Source organism: Saccopteryx bilineata, chromosome 2, assembly GCF_036850765.1.
Source record: "Saccopteryx bilineata isolate mSacBil1 chromosome 2, mSacBil1_pri_phased_curated, whole genome shotgun sequence".
NCBI lineage: Eukaryota > Metazoa > Chordata > Mammalia > Chiroptera > Emballonuridae > Saccopteryx > Saccopteryx bilineata.
The window spans coordinates 1,055,728-1,077,639 of NC_089491.1; the positions used below are offsets into that span (position 1 = coordinate 1,055,728).

Genomic DNA, 21,912 nt, shown 5'->3' on the forward strand with positions numbered 1-21,912 from the left:
CAGGAGCAGATGGGTTGCTATCTGTCCGCCCTGCTGGCTCTGTGCTGCAGTGCTGAAGGTGCCAACTCTGCAGGTACCTGGAGCCATATGTCCCCTAGGCCAGACCAGGGCCTGAAGCCTTTCCCTAGGATGCTAAGCTGCCCCCCCACACACACCAGTGTCCAGGCCTGCAGGTGACCCACTCCAGCCCTGCTGGCCCCCTCCCTAACAAGACGCTGAGCCAGGGGACATTCTAGCTGGGCAGAGTGGATCATGGACCCATGGCTGTAAAGAATAGGCCTCTCCTATTATGAGTCTGTGAGACGTAAGGCCCTGGGCAAGTCCAAGATATATTGACCTCATCCCCACATTTGTGGGCTTCCCAAGGATAGCTGACCTCACAGGCTGTGGGCTAAGGGAAGTCCCTACACAACAGCTTGGTGCCTGCTCAGTGACGAATGTCCTACTGAACCCCCTCCCACGCTCACAACTCTAAGAACAGAGAATGAGGAAAGTTTCTGGATTGGGAAGGGGTGCCCAGTCACAGACCTCCTGCTTGGTAGCCAACTTGCCCACCCCTGGAGAGAGAGGCAGCTCCAGTATCCAAGTGGTTCCCATGGCAGCTGTTGGTAGTGGGCAGGATTGGGTGCTGCAAGCAGCTGGAGGGGAACAGGGCCTAAGAGGCACACACACCTGTCTTCGGAGAGCTGGACACCCCCATATATTCCTAGGTGCAACTGCCCAGCCCTGGCCTAAGTGGACTGGGACAGACACACAAGACAGTGGTCATGCTGGCCCAGCCTGGAAAACACATGGCTCTCCAGAGCTGGACCTGATGGGAAGTCTTCCAAAGACCACTCCTGGCCAGGAGTGCTGGAATGTGTCCTACCCCAGGGGGCAGTCACCCTTCTGGCAATAAAGATTCTTTGGCCAAACAGCAAGAGGCTCAGGCCTTTTCCAACAACCAGAGATGAGCAGGAGCAAAGGAGACCTGCAGACAAGTCCCACCTCACCACCCTGGGAGTCGAGCAGCAGAGTAAGTAGCACAGACAAGCAGTAAAACAGGAGAGCTTTATGGTTAGAGTGAGTATGGAAAGGGAGAAAAAGTGATATGAGAACATCCTGGCTCCAGCCGGTGGCGTGGCCAAGCAGGTGCAACACTGAACACCTTGCCCGGGCGCAGCCTCCCCCAGGAAACGTGCTGCGACTGCCCCGAGTCAGACGTCCCAGAGGGCCCCGGGACGAGCGGTGCGCAGCCCTGGTGGAGCTGCGCGGGAAGCTGAACCTGCCCGCATGCGCTGGGCCAGGGCGAGCAGGAGCTGGGCGCTGACCAAGGCGCTCGCGCCTTTGTAAACAACCTCCCTAGCCTCCTGGGCCTTAGTCCCTCCCTGAGAAGCAACCGGGGCGCCGCCCGCTGCCCCCACCCTACATACAGGGCGGGCCCAGCGCCCCTAGCGAGTCGAGTGAGCATGCACCCGGGCAGTGGCCGGGTCTAGAGCTCCTCGTAGTCCCCGCCCCCACGGAGGTGGCCGCCCGGGGCCCCGCCCCCCAAGAAGGCCTCCAGCTCGTCCACTGCTGTCCTCTCGCCCCGCTTCCGCCGGTCATCGCGGCCGTCTTCCTTGTCCTTGCTCTTCTTATGTTTGCTCCTCTTCTTCGCGGCCTTTTCCTCCTCCTGGGGGCGCAGCATGACATCACCCGAGGGCCAGGCGACCATAGCTTCACCCCCCCAACACCCACATGGCACCTGGGAGAGGGTGTACCTCTCTGCCTTTCTTCTTCTTTTTCTTCTTCTCCTTGGAGGGAGGCCTGCCCTCCTTATCTGCACGGAGGGCACATAGCGTCAGCTCCCCCATCGCAACCAGAGCCCCATGGAGAGCCCACACCAGCTATCCCTCGGCCTCCAGTGGGGGAGGGGGTATGCTATCACACTCTGAAGGTCCTTTCCATTCCGGGGACCAGGAGCTTCTAGGACACGTCCCAGGTGACACTGCTAGTTGGGGCAGGGTAGGGCTCACGTGACCCAGAGAGAGGGGTGGGGACAGGGCCGGAGCCAAGGAGCCACAGAGCCTTCATCAGGCCTGGAGACCATGGCAGACACCACCACCACAAAATGCCTCCGATGTGGACACTTGGACAGATCCCTTCAGTCTGATCCTACCCCCTCCCCAGGCCAACCCTGAGAGTCTAGGACGTCATCAGAGCACAGCTAGACCCCCCCAAGCAGGGCTGAGGAGCACCTGAGGTGGGGCTTCGCAGGAAAATGAATGACAGTTGGCTTGGCCCGCAGGGCAACCCCACTCACTGCTCTGAGAGCCCCCCGGAGTGAAAAGGGATAGAGAGGGGAACAGAAGCTGTGCCCTGCAGGGCCACCCCCAGGGCGAGAACCAGGCTGCAGCTACCTTCGCCACTGCTCGCCTTGCAGGCGGTCTCCTCCAGCCCCAACCCAAAGAGATCCAGGTCGTCCTTCACTCTGAAGGAAGAGGCGGGGGTCATCGGGAGAGGGGGTGGCTGTGCAGGGCTGGTGTCCTCATCTGTCCCATCCGAGAGATCCTCGCGCACGGGGAACTCATCCTGGAGGGACAGGCAGGGGGGGCCGCCATGTCACCCCTGTAGTTAGGCTCTCCCGTGTCCTGGGCAGGTGACAAGCCTCCCTGAGGGGCGCCACACCTGATTTGTGTGGCAGCCAGAATGCTGAAGCCCCTGCATTCAGCCACCATGATGGGCACAGGCATCACCCAGTGTTTGGCGCTCTCACCCCTTCCCGCCATCCCCGACCCGGACGTGTGCTCGGGCTCCTCACCCCTCTCCGTGGGGTGTCTGAGTCGCTCTCAAAATCGGGGTCATCCATGACAAAGGATAACATCTGTGCGGCAATGGGCCCCTCGGGGTCACTCTCTGACGATGCAGCCGGTCCCTCCTTCCCTTCCTCACCCCTGAGAGAGGAGCCTTCAGCCAGGGGCCCGTGGGGCCCTGCTGTCCTGGGAGCTGGGTGCCGGTGCGGCCTTGAGCCCTTTGTGGAGGACCTTTGGGACAAGGAGATGGTCAGGGGCCTGTATCTGCCCCTCCCCCTGGGGGTGGGGCCCCAGGTCCCCCACATACTGTTTGGTCTCTGGCTTGGAGCACTTCTGGGGGGCCAGGGTGGTGGCTTTGGGGTTTCTTGCTACCTCCTCATTGGAAAGAGTGATGTTCTCCCTGGGGATGGGAACTGTGGGCTGTTTATCTTCAAGGTCCACGTCGTCCTGGAAACCTGCCACCATTGGGTTCCCTCCCAGGGCCTCCCCATCGCTGCAAAGGAGGGGAAGGGAGGTCAGATGTTGTGAACACCTGGCTCCCCCCGCGGCTCTTCCAGACCCAGGAACCCTGGGCAGTGGACACTGACTGGGGCGGCTCCCTTTGGCACTCCTGTGCCTGTGGGAATGGACGGTAAAGGACAACCTCCTTTGGGGCAGTCTCGGGGGCTGCCCTGTGGAGACCCTATTGCTGTGGCAGCGGCAGCGCAGAGGTGGGCAGGAGGGCGGGAGGTAGGGGCGGGGACACTGCCTCGTTGCCTCCTGCGGGACACGGAGTGAAGGGTAAGGGCAGGAGGTGTCAGGCGCTCAGGGAGGAGCACAGTGCTGGCTTCACTCTGTCATTCTGCATTTTTAGTGGGACATGGTGACATTGGAGATGCAGAGTGGGCCAGCCTGCCTGGGGCGCAGCACCAGCAGGGAGTGTGTGGGCGGGGCCGAGGGCCCAGGTCCATGTCTCCTAGAAGGCCCGGCGCCACCCTCACCTGTCGCTGTCCTGAGGGACATCAGCCCCGGCTCTCCTCTCGTCCTTTGTGGAGGGCACGTCGTCCAGGAAGCTGTGGTCAAGGCTCTCCGCAGGAACAAAATCCTCCACATCCCGGACTTGGGCTGGCGCCTCTGCAGCTGGGACCGGATCTGCGTCCACAGGGCCGAGTACAAGCAGGGTTCCGTGACTCTGCCGCCAAGCTGCCCACCCAGGAGGAGGAAGATGACCCTGTCCGGGCCAGGGAGGCTCACAGGGACTGGGAAGGGGTGCCATGGAGCCTACCTGGGGGTGAAGGGGCCGCCTCGCTGGCTGCCGAGGTCCCGAACAGCCGGGAGATGATGCTGCGCCTCGGGGCGGGGGCTGGAGCCACAGGGTGCTGCGAGGGAGGCGGGGCCTCCACGGGGGCCGGCGGGGCGGGGCCGGCCGAGGGGGCGGGGCCGGCTGGCTGTGAGGCTGGCTGGGGCGTGCTGGGGCTGGAGCTCCCCGTGGACAAGGTGCCCAGGGGCACCACCGGTGACTGGGAGCCTGACGACGGGCTCTGCCCATTGCCGGCCGGGGGAGACGCGTGGCCGCGGCTGCGTGCCTCCATCATCTCGAGAAAGCTGGGGGGACAAAAAGCAGGAGTGAGAAACCACCTTCCTCATCTCTCCCTCATTCGCAGTGACACTGGTGTCCCTGTCCTCAGGCTCAGTGGTCCTCATGGCCCCTGGCGTCCAGCAGAGCATCCCAGGGTAGCGTCTGGAAGGGGCGGGCCGGCAGGCAGCCAGACTCACACCACCTGCACGCCCTGACCCTGTGTGCAGATGGCAGGACTGGCCCACAGGCAGGAGCCTCCTGTGGTGGCCACAGGTCTACACCTCAGACAAGCCCCGCTGTCCTCAAGCTGAGGGCCACCGCGTTCCTCTCTGAAATGGGCTTTCACACAGGTCTAGAATGAAGAGCCAGTACCTGGAGACAGGGAGGGGCTTGTCTGGACTGACCCCCGTCACCCTTAGGTTAGACTTTGGGGTTGGGGTCTGATGCAGGCCAGCAGTGAAGTCCAGCTCTGACTGCACAGCACGACACTGGCCCAGCGCTTGGCCAGCCCCCATCTCTGGATGAGGCACAGGGATGCCTGCCAAGCCCCACTGTGCTCTTTCCAGAGGAGCAGTCCCGGGTGGCGGGGTACCAATGCTGTCTACCCAGGGGACAGTGTGCTTGGCGGTCTCGGTGCCCACGCTTTCCGAGGACACGCTGCAGCAGCCAGGCAGCCAGAGCAGTGGTTCAGCAGCGGGCAGCTGCTCCAGGGCACGGCTCCCTCGGGCAGGAAACACTCTCCAATTTCCAGAACCAACAGCCAGATCTGCTTCTGGGAGTTCCCTTGGGCCAGACATCTGCCGCAGAGGCAGGAGGAGTACAGAGGTCCCGCCTGGGCCGCAGCCAGAGCCAGGGGCGTGAGCACAGGTGGGCCCTGACCTTCGCCCGCCCCGAGACAGCAAATGCCCTCCTGGCAGCCGTGGAGGGCGAACAGGCAGCCACCAGCTCTGGGCGCTGCAGGGCCGAGGTGCTGCTCCCACCCACTCCACCTGCTCTGGAACCCTCCCTCCACTGACCAGGACCGGAAGGTTCCATTCCTATCCCGAGTCCTCCCACAGTCAAGGCGGTCTCTGTGGACCAACCACCCTCAACCTGTGCTCAAAATGGGTGGAGGCTTGGGCCAGAAAACGTCAGGGTGGCCAGTCTTGCTGGGGACTCAAGGGGAACGCTGCCCGGTCAGTGGCACCCGGCACCACATACCAGGCGGCTGCCGGGTGAGGCCAGCCTGGGCAGCGTCGGAGGCAGTGTCAGGAGCTGCCCCACCTGTGTGCCAGGTGTCTGTCTGGACAGCAGATGAGCAGCCATCTGTGAACTGATGGTCCCCAGCAATGCCCACCAGCTCTCAGCCCCTGCAGGTCCAGTCAGGATAATTAAGGGGGCCTGGCCCCAACAAGCTGGGCAGGCAGGGGGCAGGGCCTCGGGGCATCCAACTCCCCATCCTCAGGGGCCCCTGCAGAAGACAGGTAGCTCTTCCCATGGGAAGGTGGATTTCACTTAAAATTTAATCTACTTGTTCTAGACAAGTGCTTCCTTTACTCTAAATATTTCATTGTTAGCATTAATAATAAAGAACCCTGATCCAGGAACGGAAGGGCTGCAAGCCTCAGAGCAGGGCCACCCTTACCCCCTTCCTGTGGGGCTGGCACCTCTTCTCTGGGCACTACTAGCTTCGTGGCAGGAAGGACCCGGGTTTTTGGAGCCACACGTCACCCAGGCCAACAGGTGTGCCCAGGATGGAGGTGCTCACCCTGCGGTCTCGTCTGCACAGACCCTGATGCTGGGCCTCGGTCCTGCGTGCAGACGCCCCATCCCCTTCCCCGCAGAGCCCCGACTGCGGCCCAGCCTCAGGCCACCCTGCGGCTGACGTACAGGCTGTAGTTCTGGTCCTCGGTCTCCTGCTGCACCGACAGCTCCTCCAGCGTGGCGTCGATGTCCAGCTGGTTTGTCTCCAGCTGCCGCAGGAGTGTCTCCCTCTGCGGGAAGAAAGTGGACCCGAGTGGCGACATCGCTGCGGTGACCGTTCCTTGCCGGCCTCGTGGCTCCATGTGGCTGGCTACTGATGAACCAACAGCAGCTGAGCACAGGCCACGGAACCTGAAGGCCCACACAGCCTCATCCCAATGGCCGGCACGACACCTCAGGTGCCTGATGTGACTATGATGTCTGGGACAGGGACAAGCCACCCAGAGAGACAAGGTGCCCCAAGGTTCAAGATGTCTCCATACTGGTTGAAAAGCAGTCTTCCTGCCTTCTCATTTCCAGAGTGGGGACTGGGGACACCTGTCCCTCTGGAGTCAGAACACAGCCCTCGTGCGCACACCAGCTGCAGAACGTGCTGCCGTATGGTATGGCACCGTGGTGCCGAAGACCAGATACGGGAAGCGTGGGGCCAGCCACCATCAGAACCCACCGGGGTGTGGTGTGCATGTCACACTTGGGTAAAAAGTTGAACGATGAAGAGTGACACTAGGGAGCCGAGAAAGAACAGGTGCAATGACCCCGGCCCCAGCCACCTCAGCGCACGGGGTCCGTGACTCTTTCTAAACAAGAAGGCAGCGAGGGCAAAGGAAAGACCGCCAGTCCGCAAGTGAGTTCCTGTCCTTTTGGAGAAAGAAGGCAGGCCAGTGCCGCTGCAGAGGGGCCACGATCAGCACCTGGTGGTCAGCATGTGGACATGTGCCTTGCTCTATGACATGATAAAAACAGTCATCTCTACTGCCCCAAAGCAAAGTAACTGCTTTGTGTAGGGTGGGACGGAGAAGGACCCCAGAGTGAAGACAGAGCCTCGTGTTTCCTAAAGGGGCTGATAGTTTCCATGGTTGTGACAAAAGCACCACAAAAATGTGAGGGGCCAACACCGGAAGGTGCAGAGCAAGGGGCACAGACCATGGGCACCATCTCTGCAATGTCCCTGTGAACCTACATCCAGAACAGAACCTTCACAGAAAGAAACCCAGCAGGACAGCACCGAGCACCAACAAGCCTGTCCAGTGTGCAGTGAGACCCAGCAATGGGGGTCCGAGGAGCTGGACTGTGGTGTGGGCATCCACAGTGAAGAGAGATGGGCACCAGGCCTGGAGAGGCACAGTGCAGGGGTCAGTGCCCAGGATGAGAGGAGCAGGCACAGCACCAGCTGGCCCAGGTGTCCAGGTCTCGGCCTGAGAAGGATGCCCATGTGCACCTACAGCTTCTTATGGTTACAGAACAGCCTGGGTGCCAGGCCAGCCCAGCAGATGGGAGGAGACAGGCGGGCCATCCTGGGGCTGCCAGCACAAGCATATCCAAGTCTAGTGGTGACAGGTGCTCCCAGCCATGCGCTCAACTTCACGCTCGGGGCTCAGGAGCGGCCCTGTCCCTGTGCCAGGCGGCGTCTGGAGCCACGCACGCTCTGCTACGGGGAGGACAGGGCCGGGCTCACCTGGAGCTGCAGGAACGGGATGTTGAAGAACTTATGAAGGTACTTCAGGCCAAAGCTGTTCTTCATGGAGGCCTCGGCGTAGCGGAAGTAGGAGGAGCCCGGTGGTCTGCTCGCAGAGAGAACAGTCAGGCTGTGTGGGCCAAGGGCTGCGCCTGGGCCAGGCTGTCCTGCCCCTGCCCCCACGTGGCCCCGGTCCCTGGGCTTAGACCTTAGCCGAGTGCCCACCGGGTACCGTCTGCACGTGGCTTATGCACCCTCCATCCCCAGGCCTGCCTGGAGCCAGGAAGCAGCCGCCACCCTGGGTCCTCAGTCCTGCTCTATCGCGCAGCGGTTCTGCCCCCCCCCCCCCCCGCAGGGCCTGTGTCCACGTCCCACACCACCCAGCAGCTCCACGCCCAGGCCCTGCCCCCGGCACCCACCTGTTCAGGCTGCAGATGAGGTCACGCAGCGGTTCTGCCTCCCTTCCCCCCGCAGGGCCCGTGTCCACGTCCCACACCACCCAGCAGCTCCACGCCCAGGCCCTGCCCCCGGCACCCACCTGTTCAGGCTGCAGATGAGGTCACGCAGCGGTTCTGCCTCCCTTCCCCCCGCAGGGCCCGTGTCCACGTCCCACACCACCCAGCAGCTCCACGCCCAGGCCCTGCCCCCGGCACCCACCTGTTCAGGCTGCGGATGAGGTCGCGCACGTCGTCGGGCAGGATGACGCGGTGCTCGCCCATGTCCCGGTAGTTCCCCAGCACGCACACGGGCACGTGGGTTGGCACCTTGGGGAGCTCCCGCAGGACGTAGCTGAAGGTCCTTTGGGGCGTATGTGAGGAGAGACCCACCTGAGCTGCAGCCCCAAGATCGTGCCCAGTGAAGCCCGCGGCCTGGACCCACGGGCCGCCTCAGTGCAGGCAGTGTGTGCCCCCTGCCCTGCCCTCCTTGGGGCTTCACACCACCTCCAACCCAAAGCACAGTCTTTGGTTTTGCCCCTTCTCAGTGTTTTGTTTTGTTTTTTAATTCATTTCAAAGAGGGGGGTAGGGAGCAGGAAGCATCAACTCCCCTATGTGCCTCGACCAGACAAGTGCAGGGTTTCGAACCGGCGACCTCAGTGTTCCAGGTCGACACTTTATCCACTGCGCCACCACAGGTCAGGCCAAGCCCCTTTTTAGTGTTTGAGTCCCCTGCCAGTGTGTATCCTTTCTGCAGGTCACGAGGCCCACAGGACTCTCTGCAGTGTCCCCTCTGCTGGCTCAGGGCTTTGCTCTTCAGGGACATGAGGGCCTCTCAGTCCCCGGCACAGGGCCACACCTCCTGTGGGGCTGGCAGTCGCCTCACCTAACAGGGTTGTCATGCAAGGAGCGACTGATAGAACTGAGACAAATCTTCCCTAATTCACAGAGAGCCAGGACAAATCAGTGGAAAGTATAGTGTGCACATTTACAACCTGTTGTTTTATTTATACACGTGTCCCTGAAACTGTTCAAAGACAGAAATTCACTGCTCTCCTGCCCTGAGGGTGCCCTGTTCTCGCAGACACAGCTTGCTCAGGCCACAGGCCCACATGGAAACGCTGGCTGACTCGGCCTTCTCTGTCCTTGAGACAGCAGGACTCTGGCCAACCACCCAGGCTCTGCCTGTGCAGGGAGCACTGACTCAGAGTCCCAGCTGTCTGAGTACAGCTGGGCCCCCAGCCTGGCACCACCTGCCTGCCAAGGCCCAGTGCCCGGGTCTCATGCCTCATGAACAAGTGTCTGCCACTGCGTCCCGCCTTGGCCTGCGTGCTAGCCTGCGTGTCCTGTGTGCCGGCCTCCACTGGCACATGTGGGACAACCTGCAGCTGTCCCGTGTTGCTCTTCCTGGAGCAACTGCAGGTTACTCTCGTCCAGCAAAGCTCCAGGATGCTTCCACAACACTGAAATGGCCACAGGAGGAGCCACCTGACCCCCTGGGCTGACCCTTGGCAGTGCCTATGGGAGGAGCACTGGTCTTCCCTGGCGTGTCCGAGGAGCACGGAGCTGCTGCTTTGCACACAGGTGTGTTTCTGTGAAACACGCGCTCGGAGCTCCACCACCCTGCTGCACCGTGCTTCCTGCCGCGTGTGGCGGCCTGTCGTACACGTGCTGGTGGTCAGTGCACACCAGACCCCTGGACCCGAGTCACTGCTGGGTGCCCGTGGGAGGCGGAGCAGCATGTGCAGACCCCAGTGCGGGGGGAAGCGTGCGTGTGCGATGCTCAGCACTGCTGTCCCAGACGCTGGGACCTGCACACGAGCGTGGGCTCCGGGCACAGGGACGACAGCAACAGTGGAGGAGCAGGGTGACAGGCAGGCTGAACACCCACAGGACATTTCTAAAGCCGGCTGTCAGTTCCTCCTGCAACATCTTGAAGCTGCCACCCAAGAAAGGCCCACCCGCAAGGCTCTCCCTGGTGGGGCTGCCCTGGGCTGGCACCGGGCCGCATGTGCTGACTCAGAATCCTGCCTTCCCTTGGAAGCCGGGAGTCCCAGTGCCAGGCAGGATGGGCACTGTGTCCCCAGCTTTCCCACAAACACGTCACAGGTGGCATCCCACGTGGCTCCACACAGAGGGCCTGGGAGGTGGTGCCCAGCACCCCACCCACACCCCCCACCTCACCCGCCGCCCCTGCTTTGGAGCCTCTCGTCAAGATGACCCTAACTGACCAGGTGACACTAACCGAACGAGCCCTCTGGCCTGGATCTTGATTGTGCATCCTCCCAGCACAAGTCGGGGGGGGGGGTTCCTGGGAGCCCCCAACATAAGTGCCACTTGACTCTGCCAGATTTCAGATGGTGTGGGAGGCACGCGTGTTGCCTCCTGCCCTCAGCCAGCTGCCTCCACGCACAGACGTGAACACCTCCACACTGGCCCCATGTCCACGTGTGGAGATGCCCAGAGACGGCTGGGCCGGGGGTTCTGTGTGGCAGAACTGCCCGCGTGCACAGACCACGCAGGCCTTCAGCAAGCACCTGGCACCAGTGGTGATGCCAGTGAAGCTCCATCTGCTGGACCAATGGGTGCCCCTAAGGGGGGTGTGGGCTCGAAGCGGTGACGGCACCCCCAGCCAGAGCCCCCTTACCACTGCTTGGTGATGTCGAACATCATGACCACCCCGTTACAGTTCTTGTACACGTCCAGGAACTCGGCGTCCAGGGCCATCTCGGACTCTGCCTGGGGACAGGAGGGAACCCGGCATGAGATACGGTGCTGAGGGCAGGGTCCCACACAGCGCCTGGAAAAGGCTGAACAGGGCTTTCACAATCTGAAAAGATAATAGCTATTTTTATTTTGGAAAACAGTATGTAAATACAAGATATCTCATGTGAGGTCGGAACACTTTGCCTCAAAGGGTCTGACAGTAACTACTGCAGCCTCTGGGGCCACTGACTCTGCCCCCGACCTGGGCGGGGTCTTCTCCACTGACTCTGCCCCTGACCTGGGCGGGGTCTTCTCCACTGACTCTGCCCCCGACCTGGGCGGGGTCTTCTCCACTGACTCTGCCCCCGACCTGGGCGGGGTCTTCTCCACTGGCCACTAGCAGCTCCCCACGATCCGAGTCCCGACTCTCCACCCCTCAGGAGAAGAGTGCTGGGGCCTCAGCGCCCGGGCAAGACACACACTCCAGCCCTGAGAGCCGTGTCTGCAGAGGGCCTGCCAGAGCGGACGGACAGAGCGGCCGCGGTGTTGGGGGCAGACGGGCAGAGCAGACGGACAGAGCGGCCGCGGTGTCGTGGGCAGAGGGACAGAGCGGCCGCGGTGTTAGGGGCAGAGGGACAGAGCGGCCGCGGTGTCGGGGGCAGAGGAACAGAGCAGCCGCGGTGTTAGGGGCAGAGGGACAGAGCGGCCGCAGTGTCGGGGGCAGAGGGACAGAGTGGCCGCGGTGTTAGGGGCAGAGGGACAGAGCGGCCGCAGTGTCGGGGGCAGAGGGGCAGAGGGACAGAGCGGCCGCGGTGCCGGGGGCAGAGGGGCAGAGGGACAGAGCGGCCGCGGTGCCGGGGGCAGAAGGACAGAGCGGCCGCAGTGTCGGGGGCAGAGGGGCAGAGGGACAGAGCGGCCGCGGTGTCGGGGGCAGAGGGGCAGAGGGACAGAGCGGCCGCAGTGTCGGGGGCAGAGGGGCAGAGGGGCAGAGCGGCCGCGGTGCCGGGGGCAGAGGGACAGAGCGGCCGCAGTGTCGGGGGCAGAGGGGCAGAGCGGCCGTGGTGCCGGGGGCAGAGGGGCAGAGCGGCCGCGGTGCCGGGGGCAGAGGGACAGAGCGGCCGCGGTGTCGGGGGCAGAGGGACAGAAGGGCAGAGCGGCCGCGGTGTCGGGGGCAGAGGGGCAGAGGGGCAGAGCAGCCGCGGTGCCGGGGGCAGAGGGGCAGAGCGGCCGCGGTGCTGGGGGCAGAGGGGCAGAGCGGCCGCGGTGCCGGGGGCAGAGGGGCAGAGCGGCCGCGGTGCTGGGGGCAGTGGCCACATGCCACACAGACGGGCCGGCGGCCCTTCACTTTCCCACCAGGAAGGGGAGCGGGGAGGCCGCCCACGAGCATCAGGACAGCGGCAGAGCCCCGGGAAGCAATGGGAAAGCTGCCCCAGAATAAAGGGTGCTGGTCACCCCAACCTAGTGTCCAGGGCTGCGTGAGACAGCCCACAGGGAGACGTGCTCACGCCCACACGTGCCCGGGCCACAGCGTATGGGCAATGTCCTGTGCTTTCAAGACCTGAGAGGCCTCTGTGACAGGGACACACACTTCGGCCAGTTTGCCTGAGTCCCTCTCAGGTCACTCAAACTCCGCACAGGGTCTGATGGGGTCACTGATAACTGACACGCAGCAGGGCTCTGGCGGGCCCAGCCACTCCAGTGTGACCACAGGCGGCACATGGTGCTGCCAGCCACTGGGATGGGCAGGAGGAGTCTGAGGACTGGGTGCCGTGCGCCCTCCACCATGGCCACGGGGACTGGGTGCCGTGCGCCCTCCACCACAGCCACGGGGACTGGGTGCCGTGCGCCCTCCACCACGGCCACGGGGACAGGACGCCACTCACCTCCTGGGGGTCGTTCTCCATCTTCAAGCCGTCACCGCGCTTTTTGCATTTTCCTTGTTAAAAGACACACACAAGTCACCAGGTGGACTCTGGGCCCAAGGGTGGCCAGAGGCAGGAGCACCCCTGCCCGTCTCCCACTGCCCACCAGCCCAGCCCCCACCCTTGGCAGGCACCACTCTGCCCGGAGACTCTGGAGCCGAGCCCCTGCTGGCAGCGAGACACGGCCGGGATGCCCGTAGGCCCCCTGGGCGGCTCTGCTGTCCCGGCCCCGCCTGGAGAAAGGCCCCAGTGGGCTGCCAACACCGGGCCTGGCCCTGCAGGTACCAGGCAGGCCGAGGAGCGCAGTGGCTGCTCTGGAGACCACCCTGATGCCCCCATCAGGTTTGGCTTCAAATGTGGGCACTTTCTTCTAGGACCGGCCAGGTCCCAGCCCAGAAAACACAGAGTGGGACAGCACGGGCCAGCACGGCCTCTGAGGCGCTGCCTCCGAGTCCAGGGAGGCCCCTGGAGCCGGTGCTGAGGAGGACAGGGTAGACGTGGGGCCCGGAAGGCCCACGGAGCTGGAGCTGGAAACTCCTAATTCATACGGAGCCGCCCTTCCCTGCACGGCTATTCCTCACTGAAGAGGAAGGACACCAATTCCAGGGTCCCCCAGGCTCAGAGCAGCAGGCCGGGCACAACTAACAAACCAACCCTCCAGAAAAAAACTGGGGTTCACTTATTAAAAAACCTGTCTCTCGCTGGCCGGTTGGCTCAGCGGTAGAGCGTCGGCCTAGCGTGCGGAGGACCCGGGTTCGATTCCCGGCCAGGGCACACAGGAGAAGCGCCCATTTGCTTCTCCACCCCTCCGCCGCGCTTTCCTCTCTGTCTCTCTCTTCCCCTCCCGCAGCCAAGGCTCCATTGGAGCAGAGATGGCCCGGGCGCTGGGGATGGCTCCTTGGCCTCTGCCCCAGGCGCTAGAGTGGCTCTGGTCGCAACATGGCGACGCCCAGGATGGGCAGAGCATCGCCCCCTGGTGGGCAGAGCATCGCCCCTGGTGGGCGTGCCGGGTGGATCCCGGTCGGGCGCATGCGGGAGTCTGTCTGACTGTCTCTCCCTGTTTCCAGCTTCAGAAAAAAAATGAAAAAAATAAAAAAAAACAAAAAAAAAAACCAAACAAAAAAAAACCTGTCTCTCTTCACAGCCTCTTCCTGGGCCCCTCACCACCTCCTGACCCTGTCCAGCAGTAACAAGTGGGAGCGGTAGAGAGAAGGCTGCTTCCTCTAGCTCAGCGCTGTTCTCAGCCACTGCCCTGGGTGAAACAGGTGTTGAAGACCTCGGTCCCTGACAGGGACCTGCTGTGTCCAGGTCTCGTCCACCACGTCCACCACAGATGCAGGGGAGTGGGCTCAGCCCCCAGACACTACCCAGAACGTTAGCACCAACCCAGACTTCCTATGACCAGGCTCCTGTGAGAAGACACTGCTGGTGACCCCACCATGTGCAGTGGGCGGAGCTGACACTGAGCCTGACAGGGACCCCGCGGGACGAGGACATGCAGATGAGCCTGGTGTAGGAAGAAGGGCTCCTCTCCTTACAGCACTAACAGCGCATGAAGAGAGAAACGCAGTTGTACTCAAGACAATTTACCTTTGTCAACCACGTCCCACACCTCAACTTTGACGATGTCGTCAGTGGCTAAAACAAGAAAAGAAGAAGATCAGCACTCCAGTGACCTGCAGTGCCACTAGGGTGGCTTTCAGGGGCGGTCCAGGTGTTACTGGAGATACAGGCCTCCCTCAGGGCGCTGTCCCAGGGCACAGAGCTCCTGCCTGGGACCTCTGCATGTGCTGCAGCCTGGGACGCGCCCTCCTTCGATGGCAGAACCCCCCACCCCAAGGGCTCTGAAGGGAACCGCGGTGCCCCTGCCCCACCGGCCTCACCCAGACTGGGAGGGGTGCAGCCTCTTCTGCTGCCCAGAGCCTCCTGTTGCCCTGGCTGGCACATAGGAGCCAGCCCCAGTCCCTGCAGTCGTCCCAGGACATGGCCTGGCTGTCACTAAGGGGGACTCGGAACTCCTACTACAAAGGCCCTGTGTGTCCTGCTCTTAACCCACTAGACCTTCTCAATAAAAAGCAACGTTCCAAACACCCAGCAGCCCCTCTGCTCCCCGGGGGTGGCACGCCGCTCTAGCTAGGCCTGCGAGGCCGCGGGGGGGGGGGGGGGCTGTCGAATCCTTCCAGGGACACGGACTTTCAAAACCTGCAGGGAAGGCCTGAGGGTCCCTGCTGCCCTTGGAACAAACCAGCGGCGGGCACACCAGCCGCAGCCCGAGGGGCCGGCTCCCCAGGACGTGTCCTGTGCTGAGCCGGAGCTTTTGCCTTTCCAAGGTCTCCAGGCTCAGGAGTGGGGCCTTGGACCAGCTCCCCCCCAGAGCCCCTGCGCCTCCTTGTCTGGGAGGGGATCTCAGGGTGCCCCCAAAGCGACTTGAATGAGAGCCATTTTAGCCCCTCTGAGGTCACAGGGCTCCCACACACCTCCAGTTTCCCGGACGATGACACGCTGAGGAAAGTGTCTTTGGGGAACAAAGATGGAGAAATGGCACGGGAACAAACGCCTCCACCCGGCAGAGGGCCGCTGGACCCCGCCCATCCCGCCCCTGCACCCGCCCTGCCCCTGCGCCCGCCCTCACTTTTGTAGCTCCAGTGGATGCTGGTGACCTGGATCTCCTGCGTGGGGATGTACTCCTCCACAAACTTCTTGCCCTGCAGCCGGTGCCACAGCGCCGTCTTGCCGGTGTTCCTGTCTCCTCGGATCACTATCTTCACTGGCGGGAGGGAGGAAGGGCACCTCGGGTCAGCACACAGACCACAGCGACCTTCCACCCGCAGTCTGTGTGTGCACACTCTCTCCCGCACAGACACTGGCCACCGGGAGTGGGAGTGGGAGTGGGCTGATGGATGGCGGACACAAGAGTCCCAGGGGGCCCACGAGTGCCTGCTCAGCACCCCCAGGGCAGCCGGGGCTCTGCTCTCCCTCCCTGTCCCGCAGCAGAGGTCCTGGGAGCCCTGGGGGCCATTTCCTCCTGGACTGGCACAGTGACACCTGCTCAAACAGTCCGCACAGGAAAGCGTCTCCCCTCGAGCTGGATTTTGGTATGGCTCCTAAGGGCCAGGGGCCAGGGCCCAGGGCCAGTCAAGGCTGGGCATGGGTGGCGCAGTTCCCTAGATCCCACTGATTCTATGCCTACTTTCCTCAGCTCTGTATTCTCAGTGCGCAATTTGAACCCACACGTGGGGCTTACGGGAGAACGCCTGTGTTCTATTTGTCCCCTTTGTCACCTGTTTCCAGAGTGGCCTGTGGGCCAGGCGCAGATGTGGGAAGACAGGGCAGGGCTGGAGACAGCCCACCATGGGCCAGTGGGACAAGCAGGGGTGGGGAGGCATGCAGGGGCCGGAGTCGGCAGTTCCAACGCGGGAGTGTGGGCTTCCAGCTGCCCCTGAGACCGCAGGTTCAGCACCAGGGCGCGCAATCTGGTCTGTCCTGGGAAGATGTCAGAGGGCAGCCGAGAGGGGCGCCACGCGGAGCCCTGGGGTAGGCAGGCACCAGGCGGAGGCCGGAGCGGAGCCGACAAGGGCTGCCCCCCTTTGCTGCCTTCTTCTGTGTTGTGCACGGTTTCTCACTCCTCTCTTCACCTGGTACTTGCAAGACGTACGGTATAGTTCTATTTTTTGGATGGTAACTCTTAAGCTGTTAACGTTCATCTTTTGCTGTAATCAAGTCTCAAGTTAATCAGTTTGTCTTCCTCTTAAATAGCAACAAGGAACTCTGATCAGCTCCACCCTGGGGTGACGTGTGGAGTCCCGGATCCTAGTCTCTCTGTGTACATTTCCTTGTGTCAGTCATCAGTCATCGGCAGAGCCGACGCTGTGCAGCCTCGCCCACACGCGCCCACGCCTGCGCTTTCGGCCTGCCCTGTGAAGCCCACGGCTCCTCTGAGCTCCGTCTCCATCTGTCTAGAGCAGTGGTCCCCAACCCCCGGGCCACAGACCGGTACCAGTCCGTGGGCCATTCAGTACTGGTCCGCAGAGAAAGAATAAATAACTTACATTATTTCTGTTTTATTTATATTTAAGTCTGAACGATGTTTTATTTTTAAAAAATGACCAGATTCTCTCTGTTACATCCGAGACTCACTCTTGACGCTTGTCTCGGTCACGTGATACATTTATCCGTCCCACCCTAAAGGTCAGTCTGTGAAAATATATTCTGACATTAAACCGGTCTGTGGCCCAAAAAAGGTTGGGGACCACTGGTCTAGAGCACACCCTTCAGCATTCATTTCGGGAACAGCCCACACACAGTAAGATGTTAGGGTCAGGCTGACCCGACTGTCCCTGAGGCCCCCGGGGTCACTGCAGCCATGCTGCCCACCCCACGCCAACCCCTTGAAGGCAGTCTTCGGCTCTGGTTGCTTCCACCATTTTTCTTTTTGATTCTGATCTGAAGTTTTCCAACGCTGTGTCCAGCTGAGGATGATTTTAAAGCCCTGGACTCGGACATCTTGCAGTCTCCTGTATTTCATGACTTATGGGAAGATCCTCAGCTTTTCCTTCAACAGGGCCTCCTCTCGGTTCTCGCTGATCTTCCCAGTGACCCACGGGGTTGTCTCGGGACCTGCTGAACCTCTGTGCCGCGTGCCTCTCTCTCTTCAGCAGAACTATGCACTACGTTGACTTCTTGTTTTAACAACCGTGTTTTCATTTCCAGAGGCTCTCTTCCGAACATGACTTCTCTGTTCACCATCTTGCTATACAATTTCCTTGTTTTCATCCTCACCAATTTTAAAGCACACTTGTTTTCTATTCTCTTTAAGCTTTTAAGAGTGAAAAGCTTTACTTTTTCCTGAAGTGAAATCATTTTAAAATTCGATATTTATTCATTTTAAAAGTTAATTATGCCTGACCTGTGGTGGTGCAGTGGGTAAAGCGTCGACCTGGAACGTTGAGGTCGCCGGTTTGAAACCCAGGGCTTGCCTGGTCAAAGCACACATGGGAGTTGATGCTTCCTGCTCCTCCCCCCTTCTCTGTCTCTCTCTCTCTCTCTAAAATGAATAAATAAAATCTAAAAACAAATAATTAAATAAATAAAATTTTTAAAAAGTTAACTATAAGAAAATCTAACATGTTGAAAATAAAATAAAAATCTGGTTTTGTCTGTTAAAAAATGTAGCCCCTACTCTAGTTATAAAGTCAAATTAGGCCCTGGCCGGTTGGCTCAGCGGTAGAGTGTCGGCCTGGCGTGAGGGGGACCCGGGTTCCATTCCCGGCCAGGGCACACAGGAGAAGCGCCCATTTGCTTCTCCACCCCCTCCCTCCTTCCTCTCTGTCTGTCTCTTCCCCTCCCGCAGCAGAGGCTCCATTGGAGCAAAGATGGCCCGGGCGCTGGGGATGGCTCCTTGGCCTCTGCCCCAGGCGCTAGAGTGGCTCTGGTCGCGGCAGAGCGACGCCCCGGGTGGGCGTGCCGGGTGGATCCCGGTTGGGCGCATGCGGGAGTCTGTCTGACTGTCTCTCCCCGTTTCCAGCTTCAGAAAAAAAATAATAATAATTAAAAAAAAAAAAAAAGATGGCGACCTTGGGGTTTCAAACCTGGGTCCTCTGCATCCCCAGGCCGACGCTCTATCCACTGCGCCACCGCCTGGTCAGGCGGACCCATGAACCTTTTTCTAACCCTATTCAATATTAATTCATGCACGGCTGACCAGGTGGTGGCGCAGAGGATAGAGCATCGGCCTGGAATGCTGAGGACCCAGGTTTGAAACCCTGAGGTTGCTGGCTTGAACACGGTTCACCAGCTTGAGCGTGGGGTCCTTGGCTTGAGTGTGAGATCACAGACATGTGACCACATGGTTGCTGGCTTGAGCCCAAGGTTGCTGGCTTGAGCAAGAGGTCACTGGCTCTGCTGGAGCCCCCAGTCAAGGCACATATGAGAAGCAATCAATGAACTAAGGTGCTACAACTACGAGTTGATGCTTCTCATCTCTCTTCCTGTCTGTCCCTCTCTCTCTTTTTCTAAAAAAAAATTTACTTCACTCAAGTGACATCCTCACATATTTCCTGAAAAACAGAGAATCATTTTCTTTCAAATAAATAAAAAATTTAAAAAGCATATGGTTTATCTCACATGCAAACATGCAGTCACTTTTGTAGGAGACGTGGGTTTAAATCGTCATGGTGGCCTTCTGCTGTGCCACCGTCACCTCACAAGGATTGTGACAACAAACTCCCAGTGGGTCCCCTGCTCCTGGAGGGCAGTCACCTCTCTGTGCAGCGCCCTGCACAGTTCTCATTCACAAAGTCCCTAGGACAGCCCACAGGCTTGGTTGGCCTCCTGTGCTTCCCTCCCGACCTCACCACACTGTGACCTGGTCCCACAACTGTGACGTGGCCCTGACACACCTCCTGGACCTTCCCAGTCACATGCTCCCGACCTTCTGCCCCGCCAGGCCGGCTCGGATCCTCTATTTTGAGCCCTAACCCCATGCCGACAGGCTCCGAGTTCTATCTGGCTTCCACAGCTCTCAACCTTTCAGACAGTCCCCACACTCACTGTCCTCCACCCCCACTAGCATGCAAGCCCCACAAGGCAGAGATCGGCGCCTGGGATCTCACCGAAGAACACAATAAATATTTACTGAATAAACGAACGCCAGAGAAGAAAATCCATACAGAGAAACGTGGCAGGTCACGGACGGCATCCTGCAACCTGCACCCTGGCCCCACGGGGCCGGTCAGATCATTTCCAAAACCAGCTGTTTACTTCCTAAAGGAAAAGCCCCTTTGCCCTGAAATCAACTTCCAAAAGGTTTCTAGTGAGGACGAGTTCAAGCCCATTTTTAAATTCTAGCCCTGAGATCCGGTGGCCAGGACTCTGGCTGTCCCAACATCAGGTGGCTTTGTTGTGAGGAATGCAGTCCTGAGCACAGGCCATCCTGCAACTGGCCCTCACTCACTGGGAAGCAGCCCCAGTTCAAGCTTCTCCACAAACACAGCTGGCAACCCGTGTCCAGCTGCCACAGAAGGGGTGAGCCAATTCAGGTCACATTCTTCCTTCTACTCTAGATGCCAACGACTCCCAAACTACAAATAGGGTCCAATGTCTCCCTCACATTGGTTCACATACCAGGACTCTGTGCCTGTGTGACACTACTTACTTCTCAGGATCACAGCAACCTAAAAGAAAATGACTTGTTTGCCCTGGGAGGACAAAATTCTGTAATAAACACCTACTTGGAAATCGACTCTTAACTATATAAATCCTGAATCTGTGATGACCACATTGCTGGTTTGTTCCTCTAAGTAAGATACATTGGACGATAAAAACTAAAAGCATTCTATTCTACTGACTAATAAAGGAAATCAAGAAGTTCTAAAATTGCGTATGATTCAACTGCAGAGACAACATCCCTCTCAATTTTAACTCATTCAGGTCCAAAGCCCAATTTCTCTCCATCTCATCACCTTGCATTTGGTTCTAGGAGATCATAACTGTCCTTCAACTACCTGAGGCTGGTATTTCTCCTTTTCTTTCTGCCCTGCCCACTGGACACTAGGGGGTGTGGCCATCAGGGAGAAAGCGCTTTTCAGAAGGTGAACGGTTTCCAGTTTCCAACTCTAATTTCCAAAGGACTGGAATGAAGTTTAAAATAATACTGTAAAATTAAATAAAGGATCCAAGTGTGATTTTAAAGATTTGTGAAAGACGTGTTTTGACTTATTACTGATACAAAATTGCCAGTGGAACACACCAACAACGACCTCTAAAACATGCACAGAAGTCTTTGCAATCAGTTTCTTAACATCACCCAGTATCACCCAAACACGTCATCGCAGACTGGCAGGCTCCCCGACAAGGAGTAAAGGGGAAGAAAAGCCCAAATCTTGTAGCCCATACGGAAATACTCGAAGAAACTGAAGAGCAAAGAATATATATATATGCATTTAAATACACCAGCAAGATGGAAAAACTTAAAAAGGGGGTCAAGAAGACATCTAGAAGCTATCCGATTTACATAATTTATAACAGAGGATTGGAAACATCCTGGGGCCTGGCTGTAAATAGCTCCTTTTTCCCATAGGGAAAGCGAGGTCTCCTTCAATAACATCGAGAATCACTGTGCCTCCCGGAGCTTTTCTAAATATATCGCTTTTTAAAATGCTTCTTTTAAACAGAGGGGCCGGGGGGCCGGGACTGGATGGCAAGAAAGTGTGGCGTCGGTGATATTCCATCTTCAGATACGAAGTCGGTACAGAAACCGCCCCCCACCCCGAGGGCTCACGCCTCCCAGAGCCAGCAGAGTTCCAGCGCCCCTCCGGCGGGGATGACCCCAGTTGGCGCGGGCCGAGAAGCCCACCGCCCCCCGTCCGAGCTCAGAGCTCTTTCCCACGTTATGTAAGCATGCCTCCCTCTCAGACGGGGTCACCCGGGCCCATCGCGGCGCCGCAGAGCGCACCGGGCACGCGCACGGCCTGGGCCACTGCACCGTGCAATGCACACGCAGGTGTGCAACTGCGCCAGCACGCCCCGGGGGAGACCCACGGGGGACGACCCGCGGGGTCCGAGGGGCGCGCGCCCGCTCATCCTCCCGCCCCAAACGAACCCGCCAGGGCACCTGCAACCTGCCGGCACCGACCCAGGCTCGGCCCTGTCCTGAAACAATACGAACTGGGTCCGCCGCCACCACCCCCACCCCCGCCACGGCGAGCCCCCCGGGCCCGCGCCCGCGCTCCCCGCCCGCCCCGCACTCACTGTTGTACTGCACTCCCTTGGCGAAGCGCCTCTGCAGCGCCTGGTTCATGGACTGCAGCCCAGCGGGGATGTTCTTCTCGCGGCCCGGAGCCTGCTCCGACCCCACCAGCTTCTTGAGCGCGGAAAACATCTTCCCGCTCCCTAGTCCGAGTTCGGCGTGGCCCGCGAGCTCAGCAGCAGCAGCGGCGGGGGCGACGGCGGCGCGGGTCGCACCATGCCCCGCGCCCCGGCACTTCCTCTGAAGGCTGCTCGGGGGCTCAGCCGCAGCGACTCAGTTCCGGGCCCCTCGGCCACCGGCGCGGCCGCCCTGCGCCCGTCAGCGCCGCCATATTCGCGCCGGTTCGACGGGACGCC

At 60.2% G+C, this 21,912-nt stretch overlaps 1 protein-coding gene across 1 annotated transcript; it reads right to left on the reverse strand.

Annotated features, from left to right (window-relative positions):
* Positions 1 to 1,031: 1,031 nt before the first annotated feature.
* Positions 1,032 to 21,899, reverse strand: RABL6 (RAB, member RAS oncogene family like 6). Its single transcript, XM_066255691.1, has 15 exons — positions 21,559 to 21,899; positions 15,443 to 15,577; positions 14,401 to 14,448; positions 12,772 to 12,824; positions 10,830 to 10,921; positions 8,405 to 8,545; positions 7,748 to 7,853; positions 6,199 to 6,302; positions 4,036 to 4,355; positions 3,752 to 3,902; positions 3,079 to 3,264; positions 2,780 to 3,002; positions 2,379 to 2,550; positions 1,740 to 1,798; positions 1,032 to 1,651 (listed from the first exon to the last, which is right to left on the reverse strand). Exons 1-15 carry the CDS (start codon positions 21,686 to 21,688, stop codon positions 1,472 to 1,474), a joined length of 2,100 nt encoding a protein of 699 aa, XP_066111788.1. The 5' UTR covers positions 21,689 to 21,899; the 3' UTR covers positions 1,032 to 1,471.
* Positions 21,900 to 21,912: the final 13 nt, after the last annotated feature.